Source organism: Malaclemys terrapin, chromosome 5, assembly GCF_027887155.1.
Source record: "Malaclemys terrapin pileata isolate rMalTer1 chromosome 5, rMalTer1.hap1, whole genome shotgun sequence".
In the NCBI taxonomy this organism is placed as follows: Eukaryota; Metazoa; Chordata; order Testudines; family Emydidae; genus Malaclemys; species Malaclemys terrapin.
This window is the reverse complement of record NC_071509.1, coordinates 83,539,989-83,565,083: the sequence shown is the minus strand read 5'-3', so window position 1 is coordinate 83,565,083 and position 25,095 is coordinate 83,539,989. Positions and strand designations below refer to the sequence as shown.

The 25,095-nt window shown below is 40.1% G+C and overlaps 1 protein-coding gene across 2 annotated transcripts; it reads right to left on the bottom strand.

Moving 5' to 3' along the window:
* Window positions 1-4,621: 4,621 nt before the first annotated feature.
* Window positions 4,622-24,697, bottom strand: TMEM154 (transmembrane protein 154). 2 transcript variants are annotated; one of them, XM_054028864.1, is made up of 6 exons: window positions 24,565-24,697; window positions 16,407-16,733; window positions 13,582-13,609; window positions 11,912-11,997; window positions 10,252-10,312; window positions 4,622-5,022 (listed from the first exon to the last, which is right to left on the bottom strand). In XM_054028864.1, the coding sequence occupies exons 1-6, from the start codon at window positions 24,650-24,652 to the stop codon at window positions 5,007-5,009; spliced, it is 606 nt and encodes a 201-aa protein (XP_053884839.1). In that variant the 5' UTR covers window positions 24,653-24,697; the 3' UTR covers window positions 4,622-5,006. The 2 variants fall into 2 exon arrangements, with proteins under 2 accessions (XP_053884839.1, XP_053884840.1); XM_054028865.1 differs by having other exon boundaries at window positions 16,635-16,733.
* Between the last annotated feature and the right edge of the window lie 398 nt (window positions 24,698-25,095).

The following is a 25,095-nucleotide window of genomic DNA, read 5'->3' as shown; positions in this document are numbered from 1 at the left end:
AATAAATACTGTAAACATCCAAAGAATGTCATTGATAGTAGTTACAACCTGGGTGGATAAAAAGGGTGGGGAAAAGATAAAAAGTCTTCCCCAGTGAGAATACTTTTAAAACTCTTTTATTCAAAAGTGTTTTTAAAAAAATATGAAACTTTTATAAACAACTTAACAAAATTATATTCCCACTTTGAAATATTTATATTAAAAGATCACTTGAAATTTGCTGGCACAAACAGAGCATTTCCATATACGAAAGTGAATGGAAAACGGATTTTTCAGACCTTTCTCAGATTCTGCATTATAAAGTATTTTTGCCTATTTTATCCAATTTGCATTGCCCTCGTATCTGTCTATAGATATTTATGGATTGCTGAAGTGCAAATACACAGTAGCAAAAAATTCATCCTCTTAGATGCATTCAGGTAAATCAAAGAGATCCCTTGTTTTACAATCAAAATATTATGGTACCAATTCACTGTTAGTAGCTTATACTGAAGTAACCTCACAGAAGAATTATTTTTATTTCTCAGTTAATGATTCTCTGCTAATACATAGGCATTTCTAATCACTTGTAGGAAAAAGGTAGTTCTTAATTACACTCTTTATTTTATATATTTAATTTTCAATTACTACTTTTCTTTGAGTCAATAACTAACTTAATTTCCCCCATTTTGCTGGACAAATAAGCAGATTATATTATCCAATTTATATTGAATTGTATTGATCAGTGCCTACTAATGAGTGGAAGATAAAAATTAAAAAGGAGACAACAATTCCAACAAGTAGGAAGAATGAAACTAGGAGACATTTTAGAATAACATTGTACTAATAAAAGAAGAACAGGAGTACTTGTGGCACCTTAGAGACTAACAAATTTATTAGAGCATAAGCTTTCGTGGACTACAGCCCACTTCTTCGGATGCATATAGAATGGAACATATAATGAGGAGATATATATACACACATACAGAGAGCATAAACAGGTGGGAGTACTCTCTGTATGTGTGTACTCCCACCTGTTTATGCTCTCTGTATGTGTGTATATATATCTCCTCATTATATGTTCCATTCTATATGCATCCGAAGAAGTGGGCTGTAGTCCACGAAAGCTTATGCTCTAATAAATTTGTTAGTCTCTAAGGTGCCACAAGTACTCCTGTTCTTCTTTTTGCGGATACAGACTAACACGGCTGTTACTCTGAAACTTGTCATTGTACTAATAATTGTTTTTAAAATACAATATTTTTTCTCAGTCTATGTTGAATGGCACAAAATGGTAGTGAATTAGGTCAAATCGGGTTAACAATCAGCATTATGTACAAAGAGGCCTAAATTGTGTTCTGATGCCAGTGGGATTTTGATGTTGATAGTCATGCAGCTAATCTAATAGCTGATGACCCCACTGATTAAGTTTTGCAAAACGTAGAGACTATTCATAAAGAAGGAAGAGAAGTCAATCATGGAGGAGCAGCAAACTGGCTTAGCAAAGAAAAAGGCAGAGCTGAAAGAAGTGGAGGAAGTCAGTTATGGTCCCTGAATTCTCTTCAGAAGTACTCAGCAGTAAGACCATCTGAGGGGGTGGAAACAAATGCAGGAAAAGCAAATTTCTGCATGTCTGGATGGACACTGCTGTGAGCAGGGCCGGCTCCAGGCACCAGCAAACCAAGCAGGTACTTGGGGCGGCACATTTTCAGGGGCGGCATTCCAGCCAGCCTCTTTTTTTTTTTTATTTTATTTTTTTTTTGGTGCTTGGGCGGCGAAAGCCTAGAGCCGGCCCTGGCAGCAGCAGCGCGTCCTGCACCGGGGGCGCCCTGGGGCCACTGTGGTTCGTGTTGGGGAGCAGCGGCCACACCTTATGGCCAGGCGGGCTCTGAGCGTGGGACACTCGGGCTGGGGGCTGCCCCTCGGGGCACATGGAGCTGCCTGCAGGTGCCGCAGGGCGGCTGCCCCCCAGTGCCGCAGCCGGGGCTGGGAAAAGTGGCCAGAGCTGCCCAGGGACTGCGGCAGGGTGGCCAGGAGCAGCAGCAACAGCGGGGCCATAGAGGGCGGGGCGCTGCTGTGCGGAGCCTGTGTCCCGCTCTCCGGGGCTCCGGTCCCTCTGGGGCTGCCCTGCCCGGCTCCTCAGCCCCCTGCCGGGGCAGTCCCCCAGCTCTGTCCTCTCCAGTCCCAGCCAGTCCTGGAGGTGGAAGCCCCGGCTGGAGGGACCCTGGGCTGAGACGCGGCCTGGGAGCCCCGCTGCTTACCCCGATCCTGCCAGCGCTGGACCGGCTGGAGGCGAGGGGGGAGTGGGCAGAGTCAGCGCTGGTGGGGGGAAGCCCAGCACTGGGGCGGCAGGCGGTGCGGGTCGGGGGGGGGAGAGCCCAGTGCTGGGGCGGCAGGGGGTGCGGGTGTGGTGGAGGGGAGAGCCCAGGGCTGGAATGGGGGGCAGCCAAAATTTTTTTTGCTTGGGGCGGCAAAAAACCTAGCGCCGGCCCTGGCTGTGAGAGAAATGAGCAATGAAAACTAATCTGAGGAAGAGGAACATGATGGCCATAGAGTTGTAAAAGGTGAGAGAAATTAAGAAAGGAAGGAACTGAGAGCAGATGAGCAATACAAAAAGTTGATGTAGTGAGCAATATTAAGTAAGTGGTGAGTTTGAGAGAAGGAACTCTGAGACTAAGACATGTGAGAATGGTGCTTAGAGAAAGCCAAGAAAGCAATCAAAGTGAGGCCTGATTCAAACTTTCTGAGGTCAATGAGCAATGGATCAGGTTTGTGGTGAGTAGAGAAGTCAGTCCAAAACAGGAGGTCAAACGAAGAGTAAAGAAAGGAAGCTGGATAAGTTATCAGTAGGGAAGTTGAAGTCGCCTAGGTTTGAGATGAGGAATTGAGATGAGAGGAAAAGAGTGAGACAGATATTGATGACAGCCATATAAGGAAAGAATGGATGGCATAAGCTCAAACAGGAAGAAGGAGAAAGGGGTGAGTGACAGGAGCGTCATGGAATGTGTAAGACAGGAAATGTGGGGAGGAGAAGAAAGGGATTGATGGGAAATGAAAAGGTAGAACCGTCTAGTCAATGCTTGCCCTTGCTCTAAAAATGTTAGACTGGAACTGACTAACATAGAACTCTACAGTTCTTACAACTGTCAAAATACATCTTATACCACATTCTCTTCTAGAAATCATCCTACTTTTATGCTGTCTTCAGAATTACTCTTTGCAAGGAGTGAAAAATGCCAGAGTAACATCCAGTTTCTAGTTTACTAAGTTGCTAACAGAGTTGAGCAAATACTACAAAAAATGTTCCTGAGAATCAAATTGCTTCCGCTTAATTTGTCGTGTTTGTTGTTTTTGACAAATATTCTACTGAATAAATTTACTGTCAAGAGCATTTGGGAAATGTTGGAGAATTTTTGTGAAAAACTAAATTTGAACTCATGAACCTGATTCTCAAAGTTAAACTCATGCAGTCAGGAAAAATGAAGTCACCACAGCTCAGTGGCTGAATACTTGCAATTAACTATTTGGGAACAATGTACAGACCAAATACTCTTTTGTAGAAATTGTTCATTTAAGCCAAGAATAAATTCAAGAAGGCAATCTGAGAATGTAAAGAGCAAAAATTCTTCAGTGCAAGTTACTCATACTGTTCAAGTTGCTTACACCCTAAAATGTTGGATTGGTTGGTGAGGGTTAGATGATATCCTCACTTAAAAAAAAACCAAACCTGTGCATGGAAAAATATTTTTAAAGTAATTGTGCCCAAAACAAAATTGGGTACACGTCTCAAAAATATATTGCCCAGGTACAAAATAATATATTATAGAAAGTAAATTTAGCTAGGACTTGAGGTTAATGTTTTAAATATAGGACAAAAATCTACATTAACTAACATTCAGTTCCACACGTTTGTTACATATTAAAAAAACCCATGGTCATAATTTTCAAAAAAGAGGCTAGTGATTTTTTGAGTTCCACGATATTTGGGTGCCCAACTTCTCACATCTGTAAGAGGCCTGATTTTAGAAAGTATTGAGCATCCACCTTTTAGCAATCCCTCCTTGAAGGTGTCTCAAGTTGGGTACCCAAAAATTGAGGCATCTGAATCAACTTGTTATTTCTGAAAATCTTGGTCAGGCAGTTTCTGGTGCATATGTTCAGAATAGGTTGGTATCCAGTTGTTCGATATTCATCCTGCTTTTCACAGAAAGTACCTTAAACTGAAAATCCCTAGAGTTAATTATTATTAGAAAATACCCCTGAGTTGAGAGAAGAGCTGAGAAAACAGCTCAGACTATCTGGAGGACTAAGGTTCAATGGCTGAGAGGAAATCTTTAAATAAAACTTTCCACTTCTATAGCGCCTTTCTCCTGAGAATCTCAAAACATTTGACAAACCTTAGGTCCTCCTTTGGGGCTGCAGTTGGCTTTAAGGAGCATCGTCCATGCTGTAGCTTTCAGCAGTTTAATTTTTTAGTGGACATCAAATCTCTTCTGGCAATCAGAGCCTTTTACTTCAGCAATGGAAATCCAACACAGATTATTCCACCATTACAAAAAAAAGTAAATTATATACAAAAACCAATACAAGATTATGAATTTAGCAGTCTGATTTAAACCCACTAACACAAGGAAATTGGGAGTTAAGGCTACAGTGATGCTTTATGGAGGAACTCAGGTATATGAGCAGTCATACATATCACAGCCACACACAGATAGAGGATAAGGTGGAACATGGACTGTTCTGAGGACCTTCAGAAATAGGACTGTTGTCGCTATATTAATGCTGAAATTTCATTGCAATGCAAGTTTAAATCAGATCCTTAATCTTACTGTAATGCATTTCTTTGTTTTTATTGGTGATGCCTCCATTACGAAGAATGCATGCAACAGGAAACAACAAAAGCATTTGCTTCTCTCGCTGTTTGCGACGAATTAAGTTTACATCCAGTTCATCTAGTATCTGTGGGATAGGACTACGAGCCTTGTGCACAGCTTCCCTTTAACCAGTTCAGTGCTGTTTGGACTTCATGATTCGCAGTCACTATATATGTATTAAAAAGAGAAACAACTTGTGTCACTATAATTTTCCAATGAAGTTTAGCTCATTATAGTTTTCCAAGGAAGTTTACTCAGTGGTAGTGGTGGGACAGTGTACTGTAATGATGATCTTGTGGACTGAAAATAAACACAGGTTATAGATTCCATAAAATGAACATGTTTGTGATACCAAGCAGTGTGAGCGGGGCTGGTTTGATTTCTCTCTCCTGTTTCCAGGCAAACCCTGACAAATCATATTTCCCCTGACACACTCACCCAGGGCCGGCTCCAGGCACCAGCTTAACAAGCAGGTGTTTGGGGCAGCCAGGGGAGAGGGGCGGCACCTGCGGTAATTCGGGTGCGGCAGGTCCCTCACTCCCTCTAGGAGCGAAGGACCTGCCGCTGAACTGCCGCCGCCGATCGCAGCTTTTTTTTTTTTTGGTTGGGGCGGCAGAAATGCTGGAGCCAGCCCTGCACTCACCCCAGCTTCTGCACTATAGGAACCATATGGAATTAATTTTTTAAATCCATTCTTATATAAGCCAAATCGTTTCCTTCCCTCCCCCCCCACTTTTGTTCCTGTTGTTTCCACCTAAACAATTTACTCTCAGGTATTTTTCCAATAACCTGTTTTGTTTATGGTAACACAAAAAGGATCTTTCTGTTACTTAGGATATGTCTACACTGCAAATGAAGTTGTGATTGCAGCATGGCTAGGCCATACCTGTGCTAACTTGGATTCTAGCTAGCATGGGTAACAGCAGTATTGAAGGCGTAGTGGTGCAGAATTCAGCATAGGCTAGCAGCTCCCAAGTGTACTGTAATTTCCTGCCTTGTGTGCTGAAATCTATAACCTTAATGCTGGATTAACAGGATTTTTTTTAAATTTAATAATAGCTGTTTTACTTCATTTATTTGACTTTAATAACACACTTCCTCAAATGAGCTGTTAAAATAGTTCTATGTATTTTTCTTTCCTCTGTTCATGTGACCCAGGAGGCATTGTCAGCAAAACATGTCTGTTTGGTAAGATTCAATAATAGAGCTGGGTGGGGAACCAGATTTTTTCCTTTTCTTTCTTTTTTTTCTTTTTGGGGTGAGAATTCCACGATTTTGATTTCTACTCCAAAATGGAACACAACCAGGGCCGGCTCAGACTTTTTTGCTGCCCCAAGTGGCGAAGGGGGGAAAAAAAACGCGATCGGCAGCACTTCGGCGGCAGCTCAACCGCGCCACTTCATTCCTCGGCGGTAATTTGGCAGCAGGTCCTTCGCTCCAAGAGGGACTGAGGGACTTGCCGCCGAAGACCTGGATGTGCCGCCCCTTCCCATTGGCCGCCCCAAGCACCTGCTTCATTCGCTGGTGCCTGGAGCCGGCCCTGATCACAATCAAAACATTTAGAAATTTCCCACAAATGAAAACTCTGAAAAAAATGTAGTTTTGGGAGAATCTAAGAACTTAGTTCTGATTTCGACATTTTATATTTTAAAGTGTTTTTAATATAAAAACAATGAATTTTGTTTGAAAAAATTCTTTCAAAATGAAAAATTTAAATGGTTTGTTCCAAAAATGTTGAAATGGCTTTTTCAGCATGATCAAAAATGCTTCATCTAATTTTTTTCAAAACAAAATATAGTTGAAATCACCACATTTTTCAAAACATTTGGACTTTGATGAAAGTGGAATTTTCCTAAAACAACAACAAAAACCCTGACAAAAAAGATCACCATTTCTGTTCAAGAAGGTATTTAAAAGTTGGCTAAGATTCCTTGCATTGTAGAATTATTTAACATTAAATTTAAAAAAAAAAAGTTACATAATAAAAAAAAAATCTGCCTAAATGAGCCTGTCTTCCTGAATTTGGAACTAAATTTAAAAGAATCAGTCATAACACTTTGCATTTCAACAATACCCCTCAACTGGGCATCAGGGTGTTTTACAAATATTAAAAAAACCCTCAAACCATAATTAAGGAATGCTTTACTGAAAGTGCCTAACTTCCTGTTGACTTCAATGGGATGTAAGTACATGCTTATATGTGCTTAAGTGCTTTCCTGAATAGGGATGTTTTCCTGACTTAGGGCCTAAGTCATAACAACACTGTGAAGTAGCAATATCCCCATTTTATAGATGGGGAAACGGAGGCAATGAGTGGCTCAAAGACAGCTTGCCCAAAATCACAGAGGAAATCTGGGGCCTAGTCAGGAAAGAACCCAACTCTCCTGACATGAAATGGGATTTGTCTACACTGCCCCACAGTTTGGACTAGAAGGGTGTGCATAAGAGTCCGCATCAAAGTGCTGTGCTGTAACTTCCCCATGTAGATTTGTGGCAATGAACTAAAACATTCCTCGTATAGTCCTTGTCAGAATTAGAAACATTTTAGTTTGTGCTTGCAGCATCACATGGGGGAGTTACAGTGCAGCACTGTGGCGAGCACTGTATTCACACTCTCCCCAGGCTGAACTGTGGGGCAGGGTAGACATAGCCTCAGATTCTTGTTTTTTTAGCTACAAGACCATCCTAACTTGATATTTTATTACCATAGGTCTAATCAAATTGGTAGGTCAAGCTGATACTTTTGAAAATGAACACTTAAGAAAATGCCAATAGCAGTAATTCAATAGTTATGTAATTTCGGAGAACAAAATTAATACTAAGGAATGTTATGCCTTAAAAATGGCTTTTGCAGCAACACTTCTAGTATTGGTATTAGCAGGTGTTTAAGAAATTCTTGGTCTTATTCTACTTCTTAATTCAAGTCCGGGCAAGCAAAGACCTTGATAAATCTAACTTTTGGAGAAAGGGTGTGTAGTTATCTTTACAATCCATGGCTTCTCAGTTCTGCTCCCTCCTTCTTTATCTGTCATCATGATGGGCTCATACACAGGAAGGAACAGAGAAACGGGGGGGCTATTACATGCTTTTTCACAGTCTGATTGCTGGTGGTTGCATCTTGGACCCAGAATCTAAACTTTCACTTTTTAAAAGAGTAATTTCTCTTGTCTTTATAGTTGTAAAGGAAACTTCTTCAAATGCAAACAGAGGCAGTGGTATCTGCATGAGTCTGCAGACATCCTGGAACAACAGCTTTGAGAGAAATGTGAACTGCCTGAGTCAGCTCTGAAGCGAATGATGATGTATTGTCAACACAACTATTTCACTCATCAAGGCATGAAAGAAAGAGATCATCATATTAGAAAGATCTACATTCTCTACTATAAATGGCTTCTCATTTGGTGGACGGAGGGTAAACTGCAACTCTTTCCCCCACCCCCATCTGATCCCTGAGTGTGACCTGCTCATGGATCTGATCCTTTCCTTCTTATGACCCATCTCACACCATCTAAGCTTTTCTATTTTCTTCTCTTGAAAATATTTTTCAGAGACCAGATCACTTCCCGTCTCCACTGTCAATTTTCATCTTTTCATGCAGGATCGGATATATGAATTGAATGTGGAAGTAGAGTGCAGCAGAAACAAAGCTTAACCCCTACAAGGTTCTATATATTATTTTAACTAAAGTTTATGGAAGCCCATTAGGGATGGGGTCTTACATGATCCTAAACAAGAATGGGTTTGGAACACAATCTTGGTGGGAGGTTTGATTGTAACTTCCTCAGTTGGGGAGGCAGGATCACACAGAAACACTGCATTGGTGTGCATTTCAAGTCACCATGTAAACATTAACCAAACCACTTCTTCCTCTCTCCATATAACACACCATTTGCTCACGAGGCATGTGAATAATACAATTTATACCCACAAGCTTTTAAAAATGCCCTTTGAGACTAGTTGCTTGCACCCACATTATGATGAAGTAACCTTATTTTAGCTCATCATCTGCCATGATAATCTCCCTGGAAAAGAGCTCTGGGAGAAGAAATCTCCAGGAGAATCTCTCCCTTCCTCCATTCCCTCCACACACACACACACACCCACCTCAGCATCTTGTTTGCAAGCATGGAATTTGCTTCCCCACCAAAGAGTTCGTGGGCTCCACCCCAAAGCTGCTGGATCCCCAGGAATCTGTGGAGGCCGAGAACACCCGTGAGGAGGCCTTGTGTGGCCTCATGGGCCCCAGTAGCCTTTCCCCAGCCGGTTTCTTGGCAACTCTTTTCTACTGGAACCACCCCATGGCATTTGGAACTACTGACATGGCATCTATGCAGAACTGTTTGTGCCTGTGTCATTGTTCATCATTATATATCTTAGAGAGATTAATTACTTCACTTACCACTAAAATGCAGCCACCTCTATGGTGGGAATGCAGGAGCATGACAAGAAGTGAAGAATAGGAGCAACTGAAGCCAATAGGAGCAAATTGAAGAATAGGGGCAATTTTAGGTAGGCAGAACTGAATGGTCAGTTTTATTCAGGATACCAGAGTTCATGCCCTTACCCTTGTGAAAAATGCCAAGAAAATTTTATTGTCTACCAAGTCATCAGGATTTTCATTTTAAAATCTAATCTGAATGAAAGCAGCACAGTGTTTCCCTCCTCCCCTTAATTCCATGTAGGAGATTAACTCAATATTGACTTTGAGGGGAGAGTCTCACCTCCTGAAGCAACAAAACCATTTTTACTGCACTGCTGGCTTTCTTTTAAGGTCTGTCAAGCTATTGATCTGGCAGGTTTGACCCTACTTGGCTTGTGAGATTGGAAAAACTCAGAGCCCAGTATAGTATACTTGCTGCAGACAAATTAGTTATGTATTATCATCTCATAATAACTGATCTTAGTAACTAAATGCAATATATTATAATTGTTTACACAAGCCAAAAAGTGTGAGTCATTCTCAGTCAAGTAGAGCCACCTAGTGGTAAAAGATTAGACTAAATTTTCTTTTTCTTACGCTGACTGACCTTTCTTTTTGACAGCTCACAAACAACGGATTTTTCAACATGCTCATATTAACACCTTGGGAAATGGCAATTAAAATTTGATCAACTAACAAAATTCTGTTTGCTCCATCTCTCTCTGGCTGTATGTCTCTCTCACACATAGGCTTTTTACTATAGGGTTTTCTGCGGGTGCAAAGCTACAAGTAGACACTTTTTTTAAGGTAAAAGAACATTGAGGCATTTGTCTGAAGAGAAATCAAAGTCCATAATAAATAATTAAATAAATCAACGTTAGAAGTAGACAAAGAAGAAAAACAGTAGGTCACATTTTCAAATTACTAATGTTGATAATGTTTCTTTGAGTAATACAATGGTAGAATTAAAAGTACCTTGTGAAGACATTTGATTCCTTTTCTTCTTCTTTTACAGTAGGTAAACATTCACCATCAGCTAAGAAGAGAAAAGATAACCACACTGTTACCTTTGGTAATTCTTTCAGACATTTCAAAATTGTGTTCACTTTCAGAGTAGTGACTGCAAACCAGAAAACTCCAGGGTACAAGTATAGTTCTTTTTATCTGTAATATTTGCACATTTATATGTTTTGTTTAATATAATTATCAGCTATTTTAAAGTGTCCTACCCTTGTGACTGTAGTGGAAGACCTAGTAACCTTTATGATATTTATTTCAGTTGTTTGTGTGTATATGTATGTATACACATAGAAAGTGCTTTTCCTCATTCACATGCATCTTTGCAATAAACTCAGACTACAAGGGCTATTTATTAGCTATTCACAGTACAACTGTTTACAATCACATCTGTTATTTCACAAGATTAGTACAGCCAGCAGTTTGGGGTATTTTTGTATATGGTGCTGCTGCTGAAGAAATACATGAAATGTTTGCTGACTTAAAAAAATTGTTAACATCTTTTTACAATAAATATTTCCCCATCTACTGTATTTAAAGCCATTGACATAGTATTGTTATTATTTAATGTTTATATTGTGGTAGTGTCTACAGACTAACAAGGTGAAAGGACCATCCTGCTAAACACTGTACAAACCTACAGGAAATGATAGGTGTCTACCAAAAGAGCTTACCATCTGAAAGACAAGATATAATAAGAGGATGAAGCAAACAAGCATTTTGGGGCATGGGTCAAGGGATCGGCAACAAAAATATTAGAATATGTGCAATTCTTAGCCAGTCTGGAGCAGTAATCACAATGTGCCATCTGTGTAGCTGAAATCAGGTTGCAGTTAACGCTGTGCATTAAGGAAGAGGTGAGTTTTGAGAACTGACTTGAAGGCGGCGTTTGAGAATTTTGACTGGGAGCTCTTCTCATGCACCGGGGCAGCCTGGGAGAAAGCACAGAGGTGCTTCAGGGAAAAGTGGATCACTGAGAAATTAATGGTGGAGGCTCACAGCTTGATAAGCAGTATTTCTGACAGATAAGGTGAATCTAAATGGTGAAGGGCATAAAAGGCAAAAAGAAGGAGCTTGTGTTTGATGCAGTAGAGGATAAGGAGCCAGTGGAAGGGATGCAAAGGGAGGTGATGTAGTCATAGTGATGAGCCAGGAAGATGATCCTGGCAGCAGTGTAATAAGTAAATAGTGCTATGGGCTATGAGTAAACAGTGATTTCTCTTAGAATGGCACAATATGCAGCACACTAGTGCAGACACACGGAATACTGAGAGAGCCAGATCTTTTAAAGAGACAATTATGTACCCCTAAAAAGCATTTTTTATTTAAAAATATAAATACAGTATACGTGTTTAATAAAAGCTTCTACTGAAAACTGAAACCTTTATGGTACTATATCTATAGTATCCCATCATTTGATAAAAATAAGCATCCACCCAGCCTAAAATACTCCTGATATTTGCTTGTGCAACTATTCTAGTATTGTAGGCTTAAGATCAGGACTAAAAATGTTTTAGGAAAAGTAGCAACACAAATATAAAATAGCTCTGTGGTATTTTTTCTATTCATGGGGCTACCTCAGACACAGAGAGAGAAATGATTGGAGGGTTACCAGTACCATTTTTGTTCATGCTATTCATCCATTTATCGAGCTCTTCCATTTCTATTTCCATAACAGAGGGTGTGTCTTCTTCAAAAATAGGACTTGATCCAGGAAACAAAAGATGGGTTAGACAACGTGTTTCACTCAAATAGACATGTAACATAGCAGCATTATATCAATCTTGTATAATTCTGGGCCGTAATTGTGGGACACCAATGCTGTTCTAGTGAGTTTACTTTTTGAAGATGTGTCAGTTCAACAGGTAAGAAACAAATAATCATGGCCCACAAATGGAATAAATGGGTATCTTAACTACACACTGTAGATAGAAAATTAGAAAATAAAGGGTCTGATTCCACCCCATTGAAATCCATGGTGAAACTCCCATTGCTTCAATGGTAGCAAGATAGAGCCCTAAGTTAGAAATGCTATTGCAACCAGGAGGTTGGTTTCAGCAATGACCTAAAAAGAAAAGGTCATAACTATACTAACTACATGTTACTAATTTTACTCTTTCCTTTACTGATCATTTTTAGAAACAGCCTCATGGTTGAAAGACTATTGCTAACTTTATTTTGTATTTTTAACATGAATTAAAGCAGTGGTTCAGGGTCGGGATCCTGTTTTAATGGGGTCATCAGGGCTGGCTCAGATTTGCTGGGGCCTGGACAGCAGGGCTGAAGTTACACCTTGCCAACCTGAGACTGAAGCCCTTGGCCTTCTGCTTTGCCCCCCACCCAGGGCAGCGGAGCTCAGGCGGATATAGGCTTCGGTCCCCACTCCTGAGGTTGTGTAGTAATTTTTGTTGTCAGGAGTGGGTCGTGGGGCAATGAAATTTGAGAACCCCTGAATTAAAGGGAATCTCTCCCCCCTAAATCCATTTTAATAATTTTCAGCACTTACCATGAGGAAGGATCTCAGTAAAATAAATAATAAGGTAACAACTATCAAATGGTTGAGAACTATTCTGCAGCCTGCTTGTTTTTATTGGACATGGGTTATTCAGGTCACACAAGCTCCAGAGAATCTTTACATGCCATGTAATAATGAGCAAGCAAATTTGAAAAATAATTGAACATGACATAAAGCTTATTCTGGGCAGATAGAATTTATGGACAGAGCCAGGAAGCCTGTCCCTGTTACCCAAAGTATAGTTGTATCCTGTGATATCCACATTTAGAGTAAGAGAATCGATGGTGGCTCGTGCCCAAAACTAGTGGTGGGGCTGTAGACAGCAGGCTGGATCAAAGGCCTTATGGCACCTATGTCATACTCCACCTGTGTGGCTGAAATAATCCCAACAGAAGCCTGTATTCCCTGCTCGGTGCCATCTCCCTCTGCTACCTGCAGTCTATATGCTGAAGGATCAGAAGTCCCACAGTGACAGCCAGATGTACTATAATCACCAGAGGAGCCTGCAAATGTTAGCAGGAGGTAATGCACCCTACAATATATCAACCACAAAATACAACAGTGGTAATTATTTGATGGGACTTGGGGTCCTTTAGCCTCCTCTAGGGTTAATGAATGAGAAAGGGTAAGAGTGTTGAAAGTACAAAATATAGACTCCTCAAGATGTGCAGGACATACAATAAGTTTAAAACCACAACAATAAGGCCCTAAAAATTAACATGGTCTACTTTAGGAAACAAGCTAGAACAATAAGCAATATCTATAAATGTTACCTTTTGACATTTTCACTTCCCAGTTCATCTGAAATAAAATAAGTTAAAAAGTTTAATGTATAGTTAACTTGTCTTTAACTAACTATCCATTTTCTCTTAATGTGATATCCCAAATAGCTGGGAAAATTCTGCAGTAGGTTTATTTTAAACACGGAACAGTTTTCATATATAACTGGTTATCCTTTAGATTAAAACTAAAATGCTTTATACGTTTTCTTCCATTAACCACGTAGTCTGTAGTTTACATAGGTGCTGATTGCTTTTAATCAGTCGTTTTCTCTAATGTACTAAAAGAAGCTGACCACCAGCCACTCTTGCTGGTTATTAATATACATGAAATGATGGTGGGGGGGAGCACCAGCTACAGGGGAGGACACGTGATCTCCCCATGTGACTCCCACCAGCCCAGGGCCCCCATGCTCTCCCCGTCCCCTCCCCACTGCACGTTACTGGGAGGGCGGGGGGGGACTCTATCCTCCTGCTGCGCCAGCTCCCCCCTGGCATGTTTGGCTGCTCTCTCTAGCAGCCAGGCCCTGGAGCCACTCCCAGATGTTGCCCAGCAGCTGTCTGGGAGAGAGCTTGGCTGTGGCGGCAGCGGGCTGCTTCCCGCCTGGGCTTGGCTTCCAGGACAGCAGCTGACTGAGTCGGAGCCCCCAACCGACCTCCCCCGCATGCTCTGTGCACAGCAGTAGCTAGCTATGAGAGAGCCTGGCTGGGGAGGGGGCAACGGCAGTCCACTGTTTGCCCAGGCTCGACTTCTGGGGACAGGAGCCGACTGTGAGCATACCAGAGGGGTGGGAAGGTTCCGGCTTGCTGGGCCACTGTCCCCAGAAGCTGCGCCTGGGTGGGGGCAGCCAGTTGCTGCCGCAGCCAGGCACTCTCCCAGTCAGCCACTGCACTGCACTGGCCCCACCTCTCCCCACCCAAGCCGGCTGCTGGAGGGACACTTGACCCATGCCCCTCCCATGAGTCACCTTGCCCTGTTTGGCTTGAACAGAAATCAGTAACTGAGGTAAACCTAAGATACCGATCAGTGCAGTGGGAGTTAACATTCAGAATGTGAACAGGAGACTGCAAACACAGAGTTCCTTGAACCTAACAGATTCCAGGAAGGAAAGTGACATCCTGAAAAAGTAACAACTGGTATAAAAATTGGTGTATTGCAAGCTTTGAGACAGATCATGTGTAGTGTACCTATTTATGAATGAAGATCATAGGAGCTGGTTTCCACATTGGAGGAAAAGGTAAAGAAGCTTGAATGGTAGCTGAAATCTCAGAGTGCTAAATTACAGAGACCAAAGGGAACAATCGTCAGGGAAGCTGGATGAGACGCCACACGAGAGATGGAAAATGAAAAAGGACTGAGGGTAGGATGAGATATTAAGGAATACTAGAAACTGTAGGAAGAACAGAAGGGATATGTGCATATACAGATAGATATAAATACCAGAGAGAGAGAGAGCAAGCAAGCAAGCAGTCAGGTGGTGTGGCATAGCAGGCCATTATACAGAGAACTCATCTCTTCTGTACGGGCCTAAAATGCTTTAGGAGTCCCAGCATGTAATAAAAAGAATGAAGGGCTGGGTGTAATATCCACATTGTACAATTATTTTATGGTTCAAATCAGCTCATTTTAAATTCAGCCCAGCCAGAAGACACCAAAGCCTCCAACCCACACCAGCGCATCCACCTTTTCTCTCTGTTTGCCAATGAGTCATGTCAGGAGCATTGGATAGGCTGAGTAGAATGTCTACAAGGCTAAGACACCCAATGGACTGCTTCCAAGCAAAAGGAAAAAGTGAGCAGGAACCCAGAATTGTGCATTAGCAATCTTTAAGATCAAATTTCCAGTGGGCTCTGAAAATGTACCCATATAGTTACATGAACATCCCCAACACATATGAACAACCAGGCAGAAGCTTCATTACCCATTTTGTGTGTATCAGTGATGTACCTAATACTAATGCAGGGGCATTTTCAGAGGCACACTGAAAGTTTGGCCCTAAGTATCTATTTATGGTTTAATATTTGTAGGCTGACATACTTTTAACAGCACAAAATATTCCAAAATATATCAGTACACCTCCTTCAAAAGTTCCTACATCACTCTATATCTTTAAGACCCTTCCTCTGTTCAGTTCCTATTGTTTCACACAGCGGAGTTATTGAGGTAGGGTGTATGTACCTTCCTGAAATTGCATCATCTTATTGCAGAATACAGTTACTCTGATCACATTATTCTTAAGCAGTTTACTTTGATCTGAACAAGTGGTTTCATAACAGCAATCGCACTACAGGGTCTCTGTGAAAGCTTCCCTTGAAGTGCTAAGATAAATTCCCTCTTATGAAGATTTTGCTTTTATTTTCAGTTAGTTTCTCCCTGTCAGTAATGAAAGAAGTAAATTGTTCATTAGAGAATTACCCTCAACAGTGAATTAGTAAGCATAAGAACAGAACAAGAAAAAAACATGCATGGTCAAATAGTTATCTCTTTGCCCTGAAATGTTACCAGAGGGCTGAGATGGCAGAGGATCTTATTATAGCCCATAGCTGTCATAGATGTGAGAGATAAGCAGAGGGTGCTAAGAAGCAGAACTAGACCAATTTACATGGGGTACACTGTACATAGTGTGCTAAGAGTTAGTGAGGAAAACAGAACTCTAGAGTTTCATAATACATTCCATTTCTGCATATGAAAATTCAAGTATCGCTAAATAGAGAAATACATCATAAACATTGCATTCCATTTCCTGAAATCCTTTCCTGTTCATGTTCAATATTTTCTACCAAGATCCTTCTAAAACTTGAGAAGTCCTAAAATTTACCTTGCTTAGACTTTTTCCTTTTATGACGTATCACAAAGAAAATGATCAGCAGAATTAGTAGGACTAGTATCACCACAGGAATGCCAAACATTAAGGCAGGCTGTACATCTGCCATTTCTGGGGTGTTGTCATTATTCATATCATTTAACCCAGTACTTGCATTATTTCCTGTTTCAACATTTATCTCAATCTCTGTTGGTTTGATGGCAGGTTTCAGATCATGGTCACCTGCAGTTGTAAAATATTCTGCAGATGTCTCTGGTCTAGGTGTTACTTTGATATTCAATGCTGGTGAACCATCTCCTGAAGCTTCTTCATTTGCAGTGCCTGCCAAATATAGGTAAACATCTTAAGTTTTCACTTTTTAATTGGATAATCAAAATAAATAGTGAGTCAAAGCATATGGTTTTAAAATTTCTTCTTCATTTCTCCTGTACCCATCCTGGTTTGTTTGTTTTTTTTAAACCACACTTGAATGTCTGCAGACTGACTGACCACAGTGATGGGCGCTTCATACATAACCACATTACCCTTGCCAATTTGTCAAGAAAACGTATAATACGGACAAAATTCTGCTAGCTTGCTCTTCTTATAAACAGTAACATGTGTAACCCCATTCCCAGACAACCACATCCACCCGCTTGCTCTTGCGCAATATAAATTCTCTCACACACCGCACAACCCCACCACACCGGCAGCCATTCCTCTTTTCTCCTGATTGAGTCCTAGACTCATCCTCCACCCACTCAATCAGCTTGGCTCACCCCGTTATCTCTGACTCATCAAATCTCTCCTCTGCCCTCCATAAAATTCACCATTTTCTCTGTTTCTCCATTGTTTTCTCCCCAGAGTCTCTCAATTGGCTTGGGGCAGGGAGAGGGAGGAGAAGGGGGCCGGAATAGGTCTGGCCCAGGAGAAGGCAAAGCCCATAGAAACTGCTGACTTTCACTCATCCTCCCCGTGGACTCTGCACTGGAAGAGCCAAGAACATGGAGAATTTAGTAGACACAACTGCAGTTCCTCCATCTCCACCTACAATGAGGCAGTGAGTAGAGCTCCTCCTTCAGCCAGGCAGTATAGCACAAGTAGCAGCTAACGAGTTGGCTACCCTCATTTCAAATGTAATTGGGGTGGAGTTTTTTGTTTGTTTGTTCAAGTCAATGGGGCTACAGTTGATAACATCGATCACTGTGATATGGGAAAACTTTCTGCCTGCGTTGAGTGAGCAGGATTATTCAAGGCTGCCTCAGATAGATTTTATTAACCGTTGTGGTGTTTAACACTCGAACAACTACAACAAGTTGTGGGCCCTATTGTGAGGCAAAACCTCCTGTTGATGTCAATGGAAGCTTTTGCCTGAGTGAAGGGTGCAGGAATGAGTCCTTTGTACATTTCCATGTATCAAGTCTTAAATAACTCTCAGCCTAAAATGAGCTGAAGTTGTGACTGCTCAGTGTTGTCTGCTATTTTAGATAGTGCCCTGTGTTCTGTGGCTTTCATTGTACTGAATATATGAGGGTAAGACTGTCTGGCTGTTTTAATAACATATTGGATCTGATTCTGTGATGTGCTAAACATCTTCCTACAAGGTGCTGATCCTCCTCAGCTTCCATTTAAGTAAATGAGAGCTAAAGATTCTCAGCCCCATGCTGGAGGCACTCAGGACCTTCACTGGACTGGGACCAATAGTATTTTACACGTGAATTGCTTCGTAAGCACATAAATCCTCATCCATCCTGTGAGAGGAGCAATTATATCAATTATACAAACGAGGAAATAAAGGGAGACAAGTGAAGTGGGTTGCCCAGGGGACACATAGTGAGTCAGTGAGAAAACCGGAATTAGAACTCGAGATCCCTATCTCATGCTTAATCCACCCGACCACATTGCTTCTCCTTACTGCTAGATCTTTGGAAGGAGATAAGTGTCTCTTGAGGCTGTATCCTAGGGAACAAGATTTCAAATTATTAAAATAATCTGAGTTTATTGCATTAAGTTATTGTAAAAAGAAGAACAGGAGTACTTGTGGCACCTTAGAGACTAACAAATTTATTAGAGCATAAGCTTTCGTGGACTACAGCCCACTTCTTCGGATGCATATAGAATGGAACATATATTGAGGAGATATATATACACACATACAGAGAGCATAAACAGGTGGGAGTTGTCTTACCAACTCTGAGAGGCCAATTAATTAAGAGAAAAAAAAAAAAACTTTTGAAGTGATAATCAAGCTAGCCCAGTACAGACAGTTTGATAATAAGTGTGAGAATACTTACAAGGGGAGATAGAGTCAATGTTTGTAATGACGAGCCATTACAAACATTGACTCTATCTCCCCTTGTAAGTATTCTCACACTTATTATCAAACTGTCTGTACTGGGCTAGCTTGATTATCACTTCAAAAGTTTTTTTTTCTCTTAATTAATTGGCCTCTCAGAGTTGGTAAGACAACTCCCACCTGTTTATGCTCTCTGTATGTGTGTATATATATCTCCTCAATATATGTTCCATTCTATATGCATCCGAAGAAGTGGGCTGTAGTCCACGAAAGCTTATGCTCTAATAAATTTGTTAGTCTCTAAGGTGCCACAAGTACTCCTGTTCTTCTTTTTGCGGATACAGACTAACACGGCTGTTACTCTGAAACCTAAGTTATTGTAGTGATGATTTATCTATCTAGGTATTTATGCCATACTCATCATCTGAGTGCCTGGTCATTTTATCCTTTACTAAAAATTATAATCAAAAAATGTTTAATATTAAAAATAGATCATCAGACTACTTCATTCAAAACATAGCAACAACTTTTAACTGATCTCCTTCAAAGCATTTTACAAAACATTAATTAGTAAAACTTAACTTCTTTATTTACTATTTCCCATCTTCATTCAACAACAAAACAGAATCTCTGCCTCTTTGGTAGGTAATACCCTTCATGTGACCTCTTACATGTATCCTCTTATTTTTGCATGCATTGATAACCCATTATATTCTTGGTTCTGCTTAAACCCTATCAAGAGGATCCACTGGCACAGGAGTTACTGTACTGCACTTCTATTCCTGGCAACCTGGTTCTTCCAGATTCTTCTTCCCAGAAATTGTTTCTAGTCACCACCAGTGTTTGCAGCAATTCCATTTGACAGTTAACATCATCATCTAGTCATGATGGGCCAAAGCACCAGTATAGACATGTGTGTTGCAGACGCCTGCATGGCTAACCATAATACTGACATAACAGATAAACCAACTCAGTGTCACAGAACCATTTATCCACATTTGCTTAATTATCCCTCCTCTTGTCATTCTTCTCTTGAAATCTGTCAGCTTCCTCTGCTTAACATACTGATAGCAACAAGCCCACTGCTAAAAATAGTACAAATGGGAAAGCAGGGGGAATAGTTTCTGTTATTTCCAGAGCAAATACTTTATAAAAGCTTTTCAAACGTCTGAAGCATGATGTACACTTGAAAGCAAGAACAAATAGTAACATCTCATTAACCACAATCCTAAACTTTCAGCTGGAATATATTTTTCATCCGATGTTCCAGAGAGACTCTTCCAATGTCTCTTCTGTTCTTTATTTGCCATGTTCAAGCTATAAAGCAGATTTCAGATCACTTGTCTCTCTATTAAATAAAATTCCCCTTTCCAGTCTCCAGCCAAAGATAATTTCAGATAACAGAGGGTGACCTTGTTAACATGTATATTTGTTCACTTCCCATAAGACAAAACAGCATCTAGCCTCACTTTCTTTTTCCTAAGTGATTTAATTTGGGAGAATTAAATACATCCTTCAGCAGTTCAGTAGCCAGTTATACAATGCTGCTTCCAGCATATTGTTGTTACCTCCTGTGTTTTAACTGCTGCATTTAGAAATTATGTTTTAACTGCCACCAGGATTTAAAGCATGACTGAGGTCTCAAGTGATAGATGATGACTGTGATGACCTCACTGGTCAACATCATACAGTCACTGCATAGTGTAGCATAGCTCCACCCAGTGGGAGGAGGAGTTACAGATCAGAGTTGAAATGCACTGGTGGCACTAAGCATGGGAGCTATCACAGAACATGCCTTCATTTTTGGGGACTCAAATGAGTGCTTTTAGTCCCTTTCTTTGGGACAGATTCTGACAGCCTGACTCTCAGCGAGTAGCACCTTAATCCACAAATAGTAATGTGACTCCTCACAGAATACGATATTACAGAGCATGAGTAAGAGTATCAGGATTGGACCCTTTATAATTGATTAAGATTCAACAGCCGCTCAAAAGTTGCTTTAAATTTCACAATAGGGCTTTTATCACAACTAGTTGTGTTAGCGAATGAATGAAGTTGTTCATTCAAATTTTGAAAAGGAGAAGCAGTATCGTTTGCAGACATGTACACTACAGCATACAGTCTTGCTTAGCATCTTCTCCTCTTTAAAGCAGCTGGTCAATCTTGCTTGACTCTTTCTCTTGACTGGCCATACAGACTAGACCACATTTCTCTACACAACAAAAGCAAGAATGATATTTTTGTTGCCACATCTGAACACAATGCTTGCTGCATTTCCTGCTCTGAGTGGTTTGCCTTCTTGATGAAGTAGGCAGGTAAACAAGATTTCTCTTTTTAATTTGAAGGGGAGGACAAAACAAAAACCATGCAATCAGCTTCCTCTTTCTAAAGAATATAAATACATCCTATTATAAAATTGCCAGAGCAGACCTAGATTGTTCTGATAAAACAAGTCCCTGGAGGGGAATGTTTTAAAATTACATCTTTGTACCTAAGCACAAAATAAAAGGAAAAAAAAAAGATTTCAATTGATGGAATAATCAGGTTTTTTTTAAAAAAAGGGAATTTTGGTTTCTCCAAACTTTGCTATAAAATACAAATAGTCCATGTGAAAAAATACTCAATTTAAGGCTAAAAAAACAGAGTTAAAATACTATATATACTGAAAAAAACATTTGTGCAAACTGGAGAGCCCCATAACTGTGTTTGTTAATACACCCTATACTCATAACATTCTTTTAAAAATTTCTCCAGGTGGCATTATTTATGGAGTACAGGCAGGATTTTTGTTTTCCATTGGACTTTTTAATTAACAAACACAGTGGAAAGGGGTGGGGGGCCCTCCAGTTTGCCCAAGTGTTTCTTTCTACCTAATAACTTTTCTCTACATCATTTCAACTCTCTTCTATCTGATTTCATGTAACTGTTGATCTAGGGAGTGTTGCTCCTTGAAATGGGCAAGGCTTGCCCAGGTAACATGTTGAAACATGCCTCAGATATGATATGTAGGAATCCTTAAAACAACTGAAGACCAGCTTGATTAATAGATATGCTGTCCTAGAGGGGTAAAACAGCCACATGTTTGTGGGGGTAAATCAATAGAAAAAATCCTGTAGAAAATGGGTGCTTACAAAAAGTCTTGTCCAGATAGGTGTGAACCAGGAGGGAAATATACTTAAGTTTATTTCTAGATGATGGAACAACTTCATCCCTGGTATAGCCAGCTTAACTGACATTTCTACTGCCCGTCCTGCAAATTCAGACCAGCATCTAGGAGTCAAGCTGGGATCATTCATCATCAACAGTAATAAAGGTTCTGCAGACCAAATTATGCACTTAGTTACACCTGTTTAACCTTTCAGTTTTGCCTCAATGACATCTTGTGCAATTCCATTGCATTCACGAATTTGTGATGTGAATCTTCTTACCTTAAGGTATCACTCAAGAGGACCTCTGTGTTTAAGACCAAATGAGCTGAAGCTTTTATCATACCAGCAATCATAAGATACCTTCACGAACACTGCACAGGGGTCACTGACTAGAATTTGATATACAATTTAACTGATGTGTAAGAAGGATTCTCTTTCTCTGAGATAGCTCGCTAGTGCAGGAGTAAACAGCAGTAACAACTTGTTTGTGAATCAAATGGGAATATCTGGCTGAATACACACACAGAGTTAATCGGTTGAGTAAAAAGGTACCATTTTTACATGGCCACTTTTCAGAGACTTGCACTTTGATGCATCTTTAAAAAGAGATGATGCAGCAATGTAGCAGTTGCTGCACCAGGCCAGACAGAAGGATCCTAGCAAACCCTCATTTCTTGCTTTATCACTTTGCTAGAAAATTTAACATGCACATTTTAGGTCTCAAAATATGTTAGAGGGAGACAGCTTCATAGTGACTAAAAAGAAATCTGATTTTACTTCCATTTTTAGCAATTATACTAAGCTTCCTCATAGATTTTAAAAAAGTTTTTATGTCTACAAACACTGATGTGGGTTCAGATCCATTTTTAAATTCATTATTATTATGAGGAGGAAAAGAGGTCAAGAACAAGAATCCCCCAGTGGTCCTAGCTATGTATGTGACTTCACCTAAGAGATCTTTTCAGCAAACTATAGGGTGTCTGTAAATGCTGTTCGTACAATCTACAGCACATTTGGCTCTTGAACTGAGAAGTCCTCTTGAATTATGGCTAAAGTGATAATAGCATGGGCACACAACACAAATTCTATCACCTCTTAGCTCTTGACATCCTCTGCATGAAGCACTGTTGAATACTGTTATCTGGCTGAACAAGGTTCTTGTGGCATAGCTCAGTAAGTGAGGAAGCCTTTTCTGTAACTTCCTAAATGTTCATTCAACATAGTACAAAGAGACATGGAACACTCCAGGGAATACCAGCACAGCTTTTACAACCTTTATCTGCATTATAAAGCTGGCTGTGGTGAGGGGATTGGTTACAATACAGTTTTCCCCAGAGATAGTTACAGCTTTGTCTTCTTTTAGCTGTAATTCAACTTGTGGGATTTTGACTTTGTAAGACTCTAATATAGTTTGGAAATGTTATTTATAACATAATCCTATCCACACTGCAAGACCTAATTGTGCTTTCACCATCTTTAAGGCCTACTATGTTGTAAATGGTCCCCAAACACATAGGTGAGGCCTTAGAGAGACCACCTGAGAGCTCTAGTCCTTCATTATTACTAGACCAAATTTAGAAAGAGACTTCTTGTTCTGCATAATTTCCCTGATAATTATGGACAGGGATTTTTTTCTAATAACTTGGGTTATAATCGTCCTTAGCATGGTTGTGACACAATTTTTATTCCATCTACACAGGCAAGACCAAGCCATGTTATAATTCAGTCATGGCACTTGTGTGTATAGACATTACCCTTAACCACGGTAAGGTTTGTAGTATAGACAGGGACTATTGCCCAGACTTACAGCATGGCTATAATCGTTTTTTTTTTTTAATCCATTTTCACCATGGTCATTAAAACCATAATTAAAGTGGGGTAGCAATAACAGAGTGACTATCCTTTCTCCCCATTTTGTGCAGAACTGTCACTTGATACAGCAATTTGAGGGCAGCTAATAATACCACTGTATATTAAAGGATTTCAACAGTGGTTTGTTTCACACCCAAAGGCACATAAGTAAAACAATTTGTAAGTTTTCTTTAAAACAGCTACCAACATTGTTCAGTTACTGCCTCTATTTCTTGTGCAAAATACAAATGAAACAATTGTACACGTAATAGTTTAATGATTTTTTTGTTCAAAGTTTAACTACTCAAGCCTGCAATACATAATATTTTTAAACAGTATGAACCATCCCTAGATTATTATTTTGCTTAACAAAAGTTGTTCGTTATGGCTGTTTGAAATATTCAACTGAAAACTTTGAATGTACTGTAATCAGAGTACATTTTTTTGGTCCATTAAATGCCATTATGAAGGACATAACTTTTACAGGCAAAATACACCAAATGATGGAAATCATAACAGAAAATAATGATGGATGTTAACCAAACCCCTGTATCTAAAAACACCTGAGATTTAAGGATGTTTGGATCCAAATGTTGCCAGTGAAGCTGATCTCTATTAAACACACACACACACACACACACACACACACACACACACACACACACACACACACACACACACACACACACACACACACACAGAGAGATGCAAGTAGCAAAGTTAAATAAAGCTAAAACAAACAGTGCAAGTTTTCATAAACCTCCTATGTGAGATCAGGTTTTCAGGGTGTTACCCTGTAACAGAGTTCTATCGCTGTAGGCATAAAACATGTCTGCATAGTTCTACTTCAGAATGTGAAAGACACTTTATTACTTACCATATCTGGGAGATCCTGCCGTGAGAAACAGGACAAAAAACAGCATGAAGTTTTGTTTCTGTATGATACATTTTTTGTGATTAGGCATGATTCTCAATTTTAGTTTCTCCCTGTTTTACAGGAACAAGTACGTTTCCTGTTTCCTGCTCATGTGTATGTGAGTTAAATTTCTTAAGATGTGCTGTATTTGATTGCTTTTAGGAAGTGATGTAATTCAGTTTGGGCCTGTCAAACAAGCAAGGATTGCAAAAGAGGAGAAAAAAATTTGCTCTTCAAGCTCTGATTCAACTGAATCACCTATGTAATTGGCCATTCTCAAGACCTATGCCTATAGCATAGTGACTGTTCTTTTATATTCAATGTCATGGTGATGAACATGGTATAAACACCTAGATAGTTAGGCCCCTAGCACAAAATAAGATGATTCTGTATCTGTATGGAGGACTCCACATTTCTCACTGTTGGTGTGCTACATAGAGGAATGTAGGGTCAGATTTTCAGAAAAGTCCATGGACTTCTGCCCCCAAACTC